The following is a 16,980-nucleotide window of genomic DNA, read 5'->3' as shown; positions in this document are numbered from 1 at the left end:
ACAGTGTTGGTCTTTCTGTCAGTTTAAGTTTGTTTCTATAGGATTTACTTCTTATTCAATATTTCAGTTCAGTTCAAATCAATTAATTCACTGCATTATCTTAGAGTCAGATTCTTTGAATGTAGTGAATGGACACCTTGTGCTGCGACGAAAAGTACTTGAAATACTTAAGTATTTTTAAAAGCAAGTACTCCTGTACTTTTACTCAAGTCATAGTTTAACTTTGCTACTTTCACTTTTATTGGAGTAAAATTTGACCAGCAAGATCTGAAGATCTTTGACTCAAGTACTGGAGCTTTGTCCACCACTGGTAGAGCCCCCCCCCCCACCCTGTTTATTTGTCTAATAATAGATAAATGACTGCATGTCAATTGCTTAAGAATAAATTGAAACATTAGCACATTACTGCAACAGTTTTCCTTGTACTTTTTCGGATTCTTTTTCAACTCCTTTCCAAATGTGGTTTAAAGACACTCACAAGGAGCATTTAGGCCTCAGCCCATCGCTCGACTGATCACTAACCTGGAAGTACTTTGGCCCACTTCACCATGCGGACCATCTGCTTTCCAGCCAGGCGGTTGAGACTGGACAGCAGGTGGTCAGTGGTGTCAGGCTGCGTGTTGTCATAGCCGGAGTACACCTCTTCAGGCTCAATCAGCTCCAACACGCTGCAGATGGAGGGCGGCAGAAAAGGTGTGACCAACCCAGGCCCATGGGGCACCAGGGCACTGGCAGCACTGGCATTCAGATCCTTCTCTGAAGACAGGTACCCGCCTCCAACACCACCTGTTGCTGTTTGGCCGTCCTTCGAGCCCTGCAGGTCCTCGCTGACTCCCTTCAGCTTTCCTAACTTTTTGGACTTGCGTGCTGTGGGGAACATGGCAGTCCTTATAAACACACTGTTGATTGTGGCATCCTTCACATTCACAGTCTGAGTTTAAAATTGCAAAGTGACCAAATTCTGGGGATATAGTTTTTTTTTTTAATTAGTATGGGAATGCACATTTATAATAATGAAGTTAAATGTCCGTTGCAAATGTGAACAATACTGATTTCTACCACATTAAATATTTAACTTTAAGCCAGGTGTGACCGGTGTAATTTCTTGTTTTACACCTCAATGTTAAACCAGTGATAATTAGATTTCAGCTGTTAAATTTAGGGAATTTCTTTTTTATGTCTTCATACATAGATAAGGTTGGTGGTGTTGCCATTTATTTTTTTATGTTTTGAGGCTGTGGCTTAAAAACTGTAAAAGAAACTGTGGTGTCCATCTTGTTTGTAACTCAGTAAACCTGGAGAAAATAATACTTTAACCATCTTACTCTTCCTTACACAGTGTCAGAGATTGAGGAAAGATAAACAAATAAATCCATGAACTCAGTTGACGGTTCATCCAACCTGCAGTAAATCATGAAGCATGGAGTTTACTGTAATGTTTGAGAGCTTTACGATGCAGTTTGCATTCATTTCTGCCATCTATCCTGTCCTCGTTGATATAAATACAGTAAACTATTTAGTAGTCCTACTAGCTCACAAGTTATCTGCAACATAAAACTAAAAAACTCAGAAAAGACAAATTAAAATGAAGCAACAGAATATATTCTGAGCACTGTATCCTTCAGAGAACAAGACTTTTAACAAAAGGAGCATGTTCATTCACATTCATATGAGCCAGTCAGCCTGATCAGGTATTAAACTCAGCTGTGTTCAGTGTAAACATCAAATAATCCCTCTGCAGTTCAGTTTTAGCTGAACGATCGTGCGGAAGCCTCCTTCTTCTTGGTGTTTCAAGGCGGTTGGCAAACAACGTTACGGTGCATTACCACCACCGACTGGTATGGAGTCCATCTTAATTATGCTAACTCAAATTATTAAAAAGAAAATAAAGAAAAAGCCAAAAAAGGGGGTTGGGGGATTAGACAAATAAATAAAACGTCCGTGCAGAAGGATGCTTTACCCGGCATTAATAGAGCTCATTAACAAGCTTGCCGTTTTATAAACGTCAGCCATTTTTTGTACTATGATTATTATTTAGCTAATGCTGGCTCCTGCTGAGACATGTCAAACTCACCCATCAAACCTCTGCTCTGGGTCAGCGGGTCCCGCTTTCACACGTTTTGCCAAATCTAAAGTGTGTGTCACCAGCTGCAGAGAGAGCTGAAGCTCATCCTGGTGGTCGCCATGTTTTCAAAGACTTCCAGGCTTCAGACCATCGATTAGACTCGATTCGCGTTAGCCCCGCCCACTGACTTTGATGGATGAGTTTGACAGATAAAATAAATTAATAAAATAGTTCATTAAATAGTGAAATAATTATATATATTTTTACATTAAATGAGCAGGTATGTTGATGAATTAATGACACATTTAAGTGATTATTTAAAGATTTGTTTATATATTTCATTCTGTCCCTTTTGATCCTCCAGATAAGGTTTCCCATCCAAGGTAAGTCAATGCTAATGCTAAAACAGGTGGTGTTAGCTAACACGCTGAAACACATTCAGTATGATGTGTGGGTTAATGTGGCTGTTGTTGCTCTTTTCTTAGTTGTGTTTCCGCTTTGTTTGTTTGCTTGTTTTGTAACTTTTTCTCAGACTTACGTCAGTTTCACAGCTCACTGGTCGTGGCCCCTTTGGTTGCAAAATGTCTTCGTCGACTTCGTCGACTAACCGTCTCCTCTAGCTAGTTAGCTGGCTAGCTACTAGCTTAGGGAACTAATATGTTTGCCTTCATCTATGTAGGGTTTTAATTTATGATAAAAAATATATAATTTAAAGGATAAATGTTTTGATACTCAGATAGGTGGAGTAGTTTACCCAGATGATGCTGGTATTGGGAATCATAACTTTATACTTTTCACAGCTGATTTCATGAATTTATTTTGCTTGAACAATTGTCTGCAGGGTTAACTTATCACAGCAGCATTTAACATTTGGGTAGAATTAGGTAGCACATTGGACAATTTGTTGTTTGTTTTTTTCCCATTCAAAGATTTACACTGCTGTTACTCAGACATGCAGGTCTACTCATTGAATCCTTAGGCTTTTAATTGAAAATGAAAGTTATCAGCTGTTTTTAAAACCATGTAACATTTAATTTGATGGAGATGGGTTTCCGCCTTTAAATGTTTTGATGGTTTTAATATGCTTAAATTAGGATTTCTGTATAAGCTGTCGTAACTACACATGATTAATAACACTGCTGGGTTAACATTTCGACTTTTAGGCTCTAAAGACGTTGAGAGGGAGAAACAACGTGACAAAAATCTTTCTTTTATTCATTCCTTCGTCAATTGGTGTATTTTATTTATTACTTTTTTAAATACTTAAATGTCCCATCCTGTCTTCTAGAGAGTCCTGGCTGAGACGGCACCCAAATGTGACATACATAAAATCAACCAAAAAAAATAGATTCATTCATTCATTCATCGTCTACCGATTAGCCATCCTCAGGTTGTGAGGGGAGTTGTAGCCAGTCCCAGCTTGTGTCTTGGGCAAGGGCACTGCACACGCCGGACATGTTGCCAGTCCATCACAGAGCCAACATACAGAGACAGACGAACAACCACTCACGCTCGCATTCAGACCTACGGACAATTCAGAGTCAACAGTTAACTGAGACATCCATGTCTTTGGATGGTGGGAGGAAACTGGAGTACCCAGAGGAAACCCACGCAGGCACAGGGAGAACATGCAAACTTCACACAGAAAGGGCCCAGGCCGGGAACCGAGCCCGCCACCGACTTGTTAGGGGCGACAACGATAACGACTTTGCTGCCATGCTGCCCCAATAAATACATGACATATATAAACTTAACACAAAAACAATAAAAGAGACATTAGGAAGAAAGAGGCATATTGGTCATGGCCACTTCAGTATTTTAAATCAGGTCGAAACAGCTGCATGTCACCTTGATCTCTGATTGCAAAATACTTTGAAAGGCCTTTACGTTAGGGAGAGCTTCCAATGTCTTGCACCTCATTCCATATTGAAGGGCCACAAAAGGAGAAAGCAGTCAACCATTTGAAGGGAATCTTAAGGAATTATAAGGCATAGCTTTTTTTTTTTTTTTTCACCATTCCTGATAATGGCTCTGTGGCATCACATGAAATGTATATATATATACCCTCTTGTATGCAGTGGCTGAAAATCTTCTTTAACAGCTCCAAATTGCTCCATACACTTCAACATTGCTGCTGCTGATACTGTATTTCACAAGACCCACTTTCACTCCAGCATCCTCCATATAAGCTTTTGTTGCCGTGGGGGACCCTATAACTCCCACAGCCAGTCTTCCCTGTGCAAGAACCCTCTGTGTTTGCAGAGGATTATGGTGTCAAAAAATTGCACTCTCAGTACCCACCTCATTCAACAAGACATCTAGCCAATATTGTGATAATAATAATATTCTTTTGCTGTCTGAACTAAATCACAAACTTTTGAGGCATCCATATATTCAAACTATACTGTGCGGGCAGCACAGCAGCATAGTGGTTAGCGCTGTTGCCCCACAAAAAGAAGCTTATGGGTTTGATTCCCAGGCCTGGGGCCTTTCTGTGTTTGCATGTTCTCTCCGTACCTGTGTGGGTTTGTTTCACGCTTTCCTCCCATCGTCCAAAGACATCATGTTTAGGTTAATTGGTGGCTAAATTTCTCTGTCTGTCTCTATGTCTTGGCCCTTTGATGGACTGGCGACCTGTCCAGAGTGTATCATGCCCTTGTCTGAGACACCAGCTGAGGCTGGCTACAACACAACCTGGTAAAACAAAAGCGGTATAAGATGAATGAGTGAATGAATGATTTCAAGTGCTTTACTGGAATTGTTTTGACCCAATCACTATCCAGTTTTTTATTTTATATTGTGCTATCAGGGTTGGTTTGAGGACAGCAGAATAAATAGAAGTTTTCCCTCTTGCGTTAAATGTACTATTTAAGAAAGTATTCTAAGCATTACTATTTTGTACTCAGACTCTGTAAAAGGTCTCATCAATTTTATTTTGACAGTAGCCAACCGAAGCTCTACAACTCCTAACAAATAAAAGAACATAGTTCAGAAAGGGCCCATAACCTATCTATTAAAAATTAGATGAACTATCACTACGTTTTTAGAGTGTTAAATCGTAACTGTGCTAACATTGTCACCCCATTCCAAATCTATGACGTCACTGAAAGGTCCAACATGGAAAGTATTTTAGGATGATAGCTAAATGAACATTAAGAATGTCAAAGTCATTCACATTAATGGTGGCTTGTTTGTTTTTGTTTGTTTTGTTTGGGCTTCTTTTTTTTAAACATCAAATCCAGGAACCTTAGTTGGAAATTACTATTGAGATTTTTTTATGATAATTTCTATATGAAGTTGTACATTTTATTTATTGCATGGCTGGTATAGCACTTTTGTCAAAGAAAGTGTTTTTAAATATACTTTAGCAATAACTAACTAAGAAATGACTTTGATTAACTGGCTCTCCATAGGCTTCAATTAATTATTCTTCCCATTGTAAATAGAATTTCAATTTATAAAGATTTCAATTTAGAGGACCTGTAAAGTTCAGGAACAGGGTGACAGTATTATTCTATTGTATGATCACATCGTTCCACTAAAATAGTTCTATGTATATAATTCATGTTTAAATTTTCTTATCTTTGAGAGGATAAAATTGAAAAGAAGATATGTCATTTCAATCTTTCAAATGGACTGCAAACCTATGAAGTTAGCTTTCCTCCCTGCAATGCCACTGTAACCCTAAAGTGGAATAAGCCACAGGCAATAAACAAATATATATGCATATAAAAAAAAAAATCTCTCTTCACTTCTGAATTCTCCACTCTCTGCGTTAGTGTTGTTTTTTCTCACAATACTGTGCCAAGTCTGCAGGCTTTGTCTTTCTCAGCTGCCAGCATATAGAATAGTGAAGATCTACACCTACTGTATGCATATGGATAATACATGTATAATTAAATTGCACACACAAATGTCTTATGACCACAGCAGGGTTTTTTTTGTTGTTGTTGTTTGTTTGTTTTATCTAGCGTTTCGCACACCCATAACAAGGCTGAGTCAAATGCCACATATGAAGACACGTGACTGGGCAAAGCTGTAATGAGGGTCTGACTCCTCACCTCCAAGGTTCATCCCAGCCTGCAGACACTTCCGTACGCGACACGCTGGACAGTTTTTCCTTCGGATCTTGTCAATGATACAGTCATTTCTCCCAGCACACAGGTAGTTGTGCTGACCTACAGAAAGACAAGACACAATGTCAGTTCAATGGTGAACTATACGTGCAGCTTGACAAAGAACAGAAGCGATACCTTCGAATGGATGTGTAGTTAGGAAAAAATAAAAAGCGAGCAAGAAAGGAGGGTGATTGAGGGTGGTTTGTCATGGAATGAGGGTAGTAGCTTTGATCATATTGCAGAAAGTATACAGTCCATTTGATTACATTATGATGAAAAGCAATGAACATTTGATTCTGCTGTTGAATCTGTTGTAATGTAGGTCAACACCGAAACCCATGAAATGTCTGGCTATATCACAGATCTGCATTTCATAATTAGCACTGTAAAAATTATTGAAATTGTATGTATTCTGCTCTCACACTCTACAATGCATGACTAATGGTGTATTTTACAGTATATGGCATGAGGGTATTAGGAATCACTGGAACCAGGACACTGGCTGCAGTTAGACTATTCCTGACAGTGATGTTAACATGGCGAGAATCTCTCCTGCCTCCTGCCTAGCTGTTAGCTAAACCCAATGATCTCCCAATTCAGAGTGCTTCCTTCCGCTCCACTAGCTCTTCACTGTACAGCTCCTCTCCTCCTCCACTCTTCTCTTTCTTTACGCCTGCATCTCCATCCCTCCTTTTTCCCTTTTTCCTCACGTCCGCCAGCCTCAGAGCGCCATACGCCCACACACAGACGGGCTCATGCTCGCGCGCACAGTCATTCACTCTTGCTCCTGTACACACGTGTGCATGGAAACACACACACACACACAAACACACACACATACACATACTCATACAGAAAGCTAGTCCCCTTGACAATTACAAAAAAAAAAAAAGAACTACAAAAACTGCACATACTTTCACAAAAAACGGACACAAACACAGAAATCATGACACAACCAAGATAGAATGGCATCGTGTCGTATAATGACCTCAGTGACCCCAGTATATGAATTACCTTTATTCAGGTTAATGCTAAGAGTTTGTCCACATCCACTTAAACTCTGTATATGGTCAGGACATATCGCTCTGTATTTTTCTACATGTTCTTCCTGTGCGATTTGATTCTTTAGGAGCATCCGAGATTTCTGGCATAGACTGCAGTGTTGTTGCAAGAAAGATTGTGTGTTCAATTTACATGCAGTTTGCTCAAACATGTACATTCTGTGCACTGCCTTTGTTTCATCGAGAGTACAGTATTTGTATTTGTGTAGGAATGAGCAGAAGTTGTTTTCTGAGCTAGCGGGAGTAGTGCGCAGTGTGTCTGTCTGGCTGCTGCCAAAAGCCAAGGAACCAAGCTGCAGGAGGAGAGGCAGCAGCTGTAGCCCCACCACTATTTCTGGCTAAATCACATGACCGTTACATAAGCCCATTTTTCTTGCTCTAAAAAACAGTAAACTGCGACACAGGAAATACAACACAGCCATCCCCTTCCCCACCCCCTTGTGTGCACGCACGCACACACACACACATACTAGCATATACCCACATTCTCACTTGGACAGGCCAGATCAAATGGCAATTCTTAAAAACTCTGGAGCTTTCCTGTCAACTGTTTTGTTCATTCCTGTGAATCTTGTTAATAATTGTGTAACGAAATACACTATATGAGACAGCTGAAGTCGGTGGTGTGTGTGCCCACGACTGTGTGTGTATCTGAAAGGGACAGAAGTTGTTTATTTATGCACTGTGGGTGCATGCACTCAAATGCACTCACGCTGCATTTTTACCTCTGAATATGTGCGTGTAGCATGCTCTTTGATTAATGTAAATTTTAAGTGTTACCTCAAAAATGGAGGAAATTTTGCACAAAAAATTTATTATTTTTCACATCTAAAAATGCTTAATTTGTCAACATGCATTCCGTTTTCCTTGTGCTTCTTAACTAAAACCTCTGTTAGTCTTGTCTTAACTATAACAATGGTAAATGTCAAAATATCTTAGTAATTTTCAAACTATGCTCTATTTAAAAGATAAAGATCCATCAGATTTTGTTTTGCATTTATTGTACTCTATTAAAGTTAATATGATGCAGTCCTTGTTCGCATCAACCATCCTCTGAGCTCTTTAACCCTGTTAAATTGAGCGACACATTTGCACAATGGCACTTTGAATTACCATAAGTTCGCGAATGTTTGCTCTATACTGAGAAATTCCAGCAGTTCCTGAAAACTGAGAAGTTGTGCTGCACAGCCAATATAGGGTCATTATAGCAATTCCACTCGCGCTGTTTTCAGAAGTTGAAGTTGAATCCGTTCCTTTGTTGTTAACTGTTAATACATTCTTTCGACATACAGTAAACTGCTGGATATCTAAGGTCCTAAGTGCTCTGTAAAAATTGGCAAAAGCACTTTACTCACAGGACACTTTCTGGCGATTTTATGGTTAAAATTAGCAAAAAGTCCTGGTGGACAATAGCAATCTTCTTTGCCAAAGGGTTAATGAAGTTCACTCAGATGTACATATAGTGAATGATCACACAATCTGGAAACAACCCACTGAGTAGTTTATGTTGTCTTTCTTCAGCATACATCAGTTATAAGGAAGCTCTTCTGAGAGAGAAATACTCTTTCCTGTGGGGACCCCACTTGAACAAGAGCAGTCTGCCCTGCAGTCATCCTGCCACCGGCGCAGATAGAGTACATCTGCTTTCCAAACAAAACACAGATGGGCTTTAGGCCTTTCCTAAAATTCAGCCCTTAGTGTGTGTGACACATTTAAATGGCCAGTGCACATTTCTAAGATTGTGGAAATAGCCTCTCAGATACAGTAGCAGATCCATGTCAATAACGCTAGTGTGACTGACTGAATGACATTTGGCAGAAGAAGCAAATGTCTTACTTGCAAGCCAGCACTGTAGACATAAGATAGAAAATAACTATAGGATATGCTGAAATATCTGAGTCTCGTGGATTAACGCCATTATAATATCCACTTGCAAAGCTTTTGGTCAATTCTGTGATCGTCATTCATCGGTATTTAAGCAACCTAAATTGCATAGTTTAACTACCAAACAACCACAAGACGGGCTTCTCAAAGATGTAATTGTTGTTACCACTGGGCTAGCAATATGCAAATCATTGCCTTGCAATAGCTCTGCTACTCCAACTTTTTGGACAACACACAACCAGCTGTGTTGGATAGGGCTCTACACAATTAAGTTTCCCTGTCTGGATAATTTTAAAGAGAGAGAGGCTGCACAAGTTAAAATAAGATGTAAATAGAAGCTGTTATTTTGTTTACTCATGTCTCTTGTCATATAATAGTGTGCTATAACTCAAGTAGTTGTCCATTGCATTTTCTTTTCACAAAGATATTCCCCATCTGCTTTCTGCGTACTATACACAAAGCATTTAGTCTTTATGTAGGCCTCAATATGGTATTTATAAGTGAAGAAAAAAAAAAAGCCAGTTATTGCAATGTTTTTGATAATCAGTCTCTTTTACAGTACTCCATAACTAACATTTACAGTGACAACTTTAATGTGAGCGAGAGTATAATAAGTCTTTACTCAAAGACTCAAATATGCATTTAAACTAGGAGAGAGAACTACATCACATTTTGTTGAATCAGAAAGGGCTGATTGTAGAAGTGTGCCCACGCCCCAGTACCTTCTTTCTCATCAAAGTTATATTGAGTCAAATCTTGGTTACCTCAAATTCAGAATGTAAAAATAAATAAATAAAAAATAACAATGTGTGGAGTTTCTTATTTGCCACCACTAAAAAAAAAAAAAAAAGATTTTTCGCCTTGCATCAACACTGTTAGTCCGGTGTCTGTAACAAACCAATCATCGGAGGAGACACCGATAGAGCCTATCAGATATGCTCTCTTTATTTGGTTGAAGACAAAAGGTATCATCCATTATCTGCACTGGATACTTTTTGCATTGATGTCAAAGAACAAAGGTATCACCAGGGAGAAGGAAGAGATGGAGGTTAGATTGTATCCAGCGGAGAGCGGTCAGCCCTGTAGGTCAGCCCAGGGCCAGGGGAACTGAGGCCATGGAGGAAGTATTGTGTACATACAAGTGAGTTATATAATCCTGCACATGCACCAAAAGATATGTACACAATGCGGTGTGTGTCCTGGCTATTATAGTTCTGAAATTATTGAACTTCTTAATCATTTGGCACAAGTGACAAAAAAAAAAGTGGCAAAATGCATATTTTGCTGGCTAAACAGGAATATAGGTCTTTGTGGAAGCTTGTGGAACCCTAACCCTTGACAAATGTCTCCTCTTATATATCTAATTATAGATATTTTGTTATGTAAAAGTGAACTTTAGATGCAGTGCTTCTATGTTGTGTGCGCTTCTTTCTATTTTTAAAGCAGTAGTGATATAAAATGCACACACATGCTGTAACTGCATCGAGGCTTCATTAGAGAGACCCTTCATTCTCCAACTTAAATGCTCATTAACAATGTGGGTCACACCGACTGCTTACAGTAAGCTTGGCAGATGTAATTTTTATGTAATGCAGTACACCTGGATTCCTCGACTTACGAGCAAGTGTGTGCCCATACATGTGCGTGCTTATCACAATGTTTCATCAAGGAGCGTCTTATGTGAGGACCTGGTATGAGAACATCACTGCTTAATGGCTTCTCTTCAGCAGTCGTTACATGAGCCTCTTGTACACAAAACCTGAAGCGTTCATTCCAGTGCTGCAAGGAGGAGGCCTTTATTCTTCCATCCCGATCTAAGAAAGATGTTATTGGATGCCAGAGTTGCCCGTCAAAGCTGAAGCAATGCAAGACGTGTCCTCGGATGACCGTTCCAACAGAGGCAGTACTGAGGAACAGGTTTTCAGATTGACACTAGCTCCATGGAAACCACGACCCAGTTACACTGGAGACACAGGGAGGCCGTAACAAGGTTGACTAATGTCTTTGTAAAGCTCTCATTTCAATAGAAGACACCAGCAAAAACAGCTAGTGAGCTAAAGGCAGTGCCTAGTATTATTACAGAGAGAAGACATGCCAAACCACCGAGATGACATGTGAATAATAATCTGGCGTTCAACTCTTCAAATGCACTCCACATGGAGTCGTTTATTGAGTGCAGCTGCCTTGTATCAACAAACTAGTCCTTAGTAGAGTGTATTCAGGAGGGAAGCACATATGAATGCGTTCAGCTATTTCTAGTTTCCACATTTCATTAGCGATGATAAGACATATTTATGAACTTGCTTGTCAGAGGGCATTTTCTGCGGCACAGAACAAACATTCATACTGGAGAATTCACTCATTTCAATAGAGCACATACATTTGCTGCATGTTTGCACTTGACAGTTGAGTCAACAGTAGCGATACAGTTGCAAAGTTTGAGAGATTCATAAAAGTTACTGCCCTTATTCTGTTTGTTTACGATATAAGTACATCTCAAATGTGACAGTAAATAAAATGGAAATAACACTAGAGCTGCCATACTGTGTAAGATAAACATATGACTTGTAGTGAATGGGAGAGCAGGTGGGTGAATGTTTCTTTCATGAAAAATAAGTGACTGTGCAAATGTAATATTTGTGAATGCTTAAAGACTGAATTGATGGCATTTGAAAAGCTCACAGCCAGAGTATACTCAGTACTTAATTTGATATTTCTATATATTTCCTGGAGCCACAGTAATAAACTTTATAGTGTACAGTTGGCTGTGCCTTCTGGTAGATATGACAAAAATTAAGTGGAATGAATATTGGCTCTCTTGAGGAGGACTGTGAGTGCACAGATTTGGAAAGTAAAATTCTCATGTGGCCAGTAGATATTCAAAACAGATGGTCTATATAAACCTTAAATGTAGAATCCGAATAATACCTGTGCCAAGCTTTGTCCATGTAAAATAAAGCTACCTGACACAACACTTGTCCGAATAAAGGGGAAACCAGACCCTCCACAGTCAGAGGATTTCACGTGATCTGTTGATGACTCCAGAATGCTAACTAGCTCTGTAGTAAAGGGCTGTGAGCCAGTTGTCTAATGAGCTACAGCCGACTGAAAAGTTGTGTCCCCCGAGGCAGGCGGTGCAAAAGAAATTAAGCATGGGCTGGATTATTCCCCTTGTACAGATGCCCACTCTCTGCAGTCTCCTTTTATATCTCATCATATGGAGTCAAAGTTTTTAACTTTGAGAGGAAAAAGGAGGAGAAGGAGGAGGAGTAACACGTCCTGACTTACACCTCTCTGGCGCTCATTGCTGACGCATCACTTTCCATCCCTCTCCCACTCTCTTGCTCCTTCTCTCTTTATCTCTCTGTCTGCATCGGACTTTTTCTTTGTCCTCCGCCCGCCCTTCCCTTGCTGTATCTCTTTCACTGTCCTCTTCACTTGCAAAATCCCTCCCTCACTATTTTCATCCTTTCATTCTACACCTTATGCCTCTCTTTCGATCTTAGGAGCAGCTGTGGAGGGGTCAAGTAAGTTAATGGCTCGCTTTGCCCCTCTGAAGGACTCGTGCAGTCTTAATGAATCTGACATTGTCCTTGTTAGCCTTTCGTAGTGTGCAGTTGCAGTTGTTTGACAAGAAATGCTCCTGAAGGCGTATGAGGACGATTTTAACTGTTTTAACTGTAATTCTAATCACAAATCAAGCATGAGACCATGAGTTCAGTGGTTGAGCCATCTAGAGGTCTGAGCTTTCCAGAGTCTCACCTGACTGGGACTCACACAGTGTCAGATCTTTAGCATCCGTCATTGGCTCTTTGCTGGCCATGCAATCAAGAACAGTGTCACGCCTGATTTGATAATCCCAGACATATAATCTGGTTTCCAGTGTACAGACTGACAGTGTGTAAATAATATTAAATTAAAGCATGATTTGATTGGAAATGAAAGTAATTTCTCAAATGGCCAAACACCTAGAGGTCCTAATGGCTGGCTGGCAGACTTGTTTGCTCATTTGTTTTTGTTTCTGTTTTTTCCTTTCTTTTTCTCCTACTCTGGGTCTGTAAAAGTGTGTTTTGCATTCAAACTCTCATCTAAATGAGTTAGGCCAACGCCTCCGGCAACAGGCACAAAATGAAAAGCACATTATGGTGCTGCTGATTTTCCCCAAGCTAAATATAAAATAAAGGGCTGCCATAGGAGAATAACTGAATGTTTTTTTATGTTGTTTTTTTTTTCTCTCTCTCTCTCTCCCCCGATGTGCCACTCAGCTTGGTCACAGGCTATAAATATAAAGTCTGCTTTTGGTAATTGTACTGATGTTTTGGAAATAAAATATATGGAAGGGCTACTGAGGTAAAACAGCTTGTTGCATAAAGCAGTGTAGTAAAAATAACACTAGACTCAGTTATTGATAAATAATGATCAGTACTGAAAGCAACAAGCTGCCTCACTCCTTTCCACTCTGAACTTGTTTAACTGAACTTGTCAGACATTATTCTATCAAGACAAAAGTGATTATGTGAAAATTGAGAGAAGTTATTGTATTTTCACACATATTTTTCATTGATACGGATACAGTTGAAATAGCCATAAGCTTGTACCACAAATTTAGACTTACTTGGCACAAGGTAGTCTCTACAAACCACTGTTAATGAAATGAGCTGAACACCTGCCAATAATTCTGAAGGCTGCAGGTGTGAGTTAAGATGATATTGTTTGAAATTATTTGATATTTACTGAACCAAACGTGGGTATTAATTTTGGCGAAATGCAATATGAGTGAAACTTGCTGAATAACAGCGTAATACTGGCACAGTGGCTGTCTCCTGCCGAGAGGGACTTATTAGAAAAGAGTTTAAGCAACTCCCAACACTTTTCTCAGAAGAAAAAAATAAAAAATTGTATGAGAGCAACAAACTAGAACATGTGCAAGTGGAAAAGCACACGTTGACCACATTCACATCACATTCATAAAAGACAACACTGCATGTTAATAGGACAAAAGGTAAAAAAGCAACAGACTCACAAATCTGAGGACTAATCTGCAGAAACGTGTTGCAATTTCAGAAAATACAATGCGTTCTCTATGGTTTCTGGATGACACTGTTTGTAAAGGCTGTGTTGACCACTACTATTTTTATTCTAGCTTTAACAAATATTAAATGATTTATGATATTAATGGAAATATTTTGCTAAGTCATTGTTTTGTTGTGTTTTATGTGTTTTCAGTGCCTCTCTGTATTCTCATGCTGACTTCTTCCCGTTGATTTGGCAGATATGCCTCTTGCTGGGATTTACATCGTTCTTCTTAAAGTGGTGAAGATGCTGGAGATTGCAGTGCATTATTCCTACTCAGCCGCTATAGGAAAGCCCTGAATATAGTTGTTTTGTTTGAACAGGGGTTAAAGCCATACCTTCTACTGCTCTTTTGAAGAAGACTTTGCAGCTTCCACATGTCACGACTCCGTAGTGGCATCCTGACGCCTCGTCTCCACAAACCAGGCACACTTTGACTGTGGAGGATGGCTGTCTCAATGGTGAGCTGAAAGACACACACACAAACACAGTTTTTTTTCTGACCAGGCACAAATCAAACAAAGAATTTCCAAAGGCCAACAAAGCCAGCGCAGAATGCCTGCGTTCTCCCTGTATAACAATGTAATACACATTAGTGTAATACACAGTAGCAGTAGCAGCACAATGTGGATGGCCATTCAGATGAGTGCCAACAGAGAGAGGAGGGCCTTGGGCTCAACTGAGATGACAGAAATAACAGCGATGACAACGACAGAATTATAGACAAGGCTATTTAAATTCTATGAGTGCAGACACATAGAGCAGAATGTCAGTGTTTTGTGGGATCCTAAACACTTGCCTCCCTTGTCTTGAAAAAGTTGAATGGTGGACTGAAGTATCAGAAACCACATCTCACTGAAACGGTGGTGTAAATGGTGTAAATTGTGCAACAAAGTTCAAAGGTGAGCTTCAGCACTGATGTTAGCTGTAATTCTAAGTATGGCATCATGTTTTCATTATTTACGCTAATCCACAACCAACAGGCAACAGAACTGATAACAGCCTGCTCCTCTTCTGCCTGATCCTCAGAATTGTTTACTTTGGCCTTGTTTACTGCTTTCACTATTGACTGACTTCTACAATGGCGTGACCAATACAGCTCAGGATGTTCAGTATGTTCTTGCTACTACTGTGCTAAATTAGACAAGCAGATCCAATTTACCTATTCCAACAAGTTTAAATAGAAACCAACGGACAATTTCTGTTTCAGGCTCATCTACTATGAAAACAGTTACCAAAAGGAACACTACTATGTCTGACAACGACAAAGAGACCCCACAGGGATCTAAACTCTCCATCACGAGAGTAACCTAAACCTTGAATTTAATGAAATAAATTCATTAAATTAAATACATAAATACAAATAAATACAATACAATGCAATACAAATAAATACAATAAATACAACTTTTTCATATCATATGACATCTGTTTTCTGTCATTTTAACGTTTGTGATATATTTGGTTAACTTGGTTGGTTAGTTTCACTGATAAATTAATTGGTTACAAATCTTAAATATTCTTGCTTTTAGATAGATTAGTTGAGGCATTATTTTAATTCAGTGACTACAACGTGCAGGGTTATCAGGAGTTTTTTGTCATAAATAATTTTGTAAGCGTGCTTTATATGACTTACATGAGTGTGTGCTGGCTGACAGATAGCATGAAACTGCAGTACTGAAATGCCAAAGAGTTTTCATGTCATTTAGAAACAGGGCCACATCATTTTATAGCTGTTGAGCTATAAAATGTAATAACCAAAATTAATGGCTCATCATCAAAAGGGTTTGCTTCAATTCATGTAAAAAGGAAAAGAAATTAGATTTAAATTTTTAAATCAGTATCGGCTTCAAAAATCTAAATCAGCTTGGGCTGTAGACAGAATATTATATGAAGGATCCATTCTAAACTCGTCCTGTATCCAGTGCACACCTTAGGACATAAAGCCTGTATCTATTTTTCAAACCAAACTGAAGTTAATGGAGATGCAAGTCAAAAGATGGAGTGAGAGGAAAAAAAAAAGTAAAATTTAAAAGCACAGAATGACACTAAATACATTTAAGTATGAGACCTGACATGTTTCATCATTTTCCTGACCAGGTTTGCGCCGTGCAGGAGGGCACGTGACATGTAGCTTAATGGTGTGAATAAAATTGTAATAGGCTCGTTTTATTAGGGTAGGCTACTTATTTCTGCTACTTGTTAACTGAATGACACTGAATCAGGTGGCTCTCACATCTAATAAAAATAATGGATGGATGTGTACATTTACATTTTGAGTGGATTCAAAGTCGCATCTAAGGTGAGGTGGACGCACGTCAGATTAAATAAAATTTGGATGTGGGCTATATTTGTTAAATTTCCCTTCATGCACATAAACGCAGAAAAACACAAAGAACACAACAACTTGTGGATGGGTACAAAGAGAGAACACCTTGTATCAAAACATTAAAAGTGGCCTCAGCTTCCCTGTCTTTTCTGTGCTAATTACCTTTCTCCCATCTCAATCAATAACATGCAAGGTGATTGTCTGGTTAACATTCTCCTTACATCCTTCATCAAACCAGCTGCCAAGCTCCCCCTCTCTTATTCTCCCTTCGTTTCTCTGCCCTGGTTGTTCCTGCACGCACGCACATTTCCTCCAGGGGGTCTTGCTGGAAAGGGGTACAGCAACAGCACACTCAGATACAATCAGGACCACTGATCTAATTCCCCCTTGTCCATCTACACACACATTCAATTTGTTAGGACACTTAGAGGAGTCTCTGGTGAGGTGTTT

The 16,980-nt window shown here is 39.3% G+C and overlaps 1 protein-coding gene across 5 annotated transcripts in view; it reads right to left on the bottom strand.

Moving 5' to 3' along the window:
- The window catches only part of nr3c2 (nuclear receptor subfamily 3, group C, member 2), a 66,562-nt gene that overhangs the window by 13,112 nt on the left and 36,470 nt on the right, over positions 1-16,980 (bottom strand). For 3 of the 5 annotated variants that reach the window (XR_003840594.1, XM_029498553.1, XM_029498545.1), the window contains 3 exons: positions 14,540-14,667; positions 6,127-6,243; positions 523-867 (listed from right to left, as the gene is read on the bottom strand). Coding sequence is in view for 4 of the 5 variants with exons in the window: in XM_029498553.1 (XP_029354413.1) it covers positions 523-867; positions 6,127-6,243; positions 14,540-14,667 (590 nt within the window). In the remaining variant the exon portion in view is untranslated. Of the gene's footprint in view, positions 1-522; positions 868-6,126; positions 6,244-12,447; positions 12,457-14,539; positions 14,668-16,980 lie in introns of all 5 variants that reach the window. The other 2 variants (XM_029498570.1, XM_029498562.1) reach the window with 2 other exon arrangements.

This window comes from Echeneis naucrates, chromosome 1 (assembly GCF_900963305.1).
Source record: "Echeneis naucrates chromosome 1, fEcheNa1.1, whole genome shotgun sequence".
Taxonomy (NCBI): Eukaryota; Metazoa; Chordata; class Actinopteri; order Carangiformes; family Echeneidae; genus Echeneis; species Echeneis naucrates.
The sequence above is the reverse complement of the archived record's forward strand: the minus strand, read 5'-3'. Positions and strand labels throughout refer to the sequence as shown.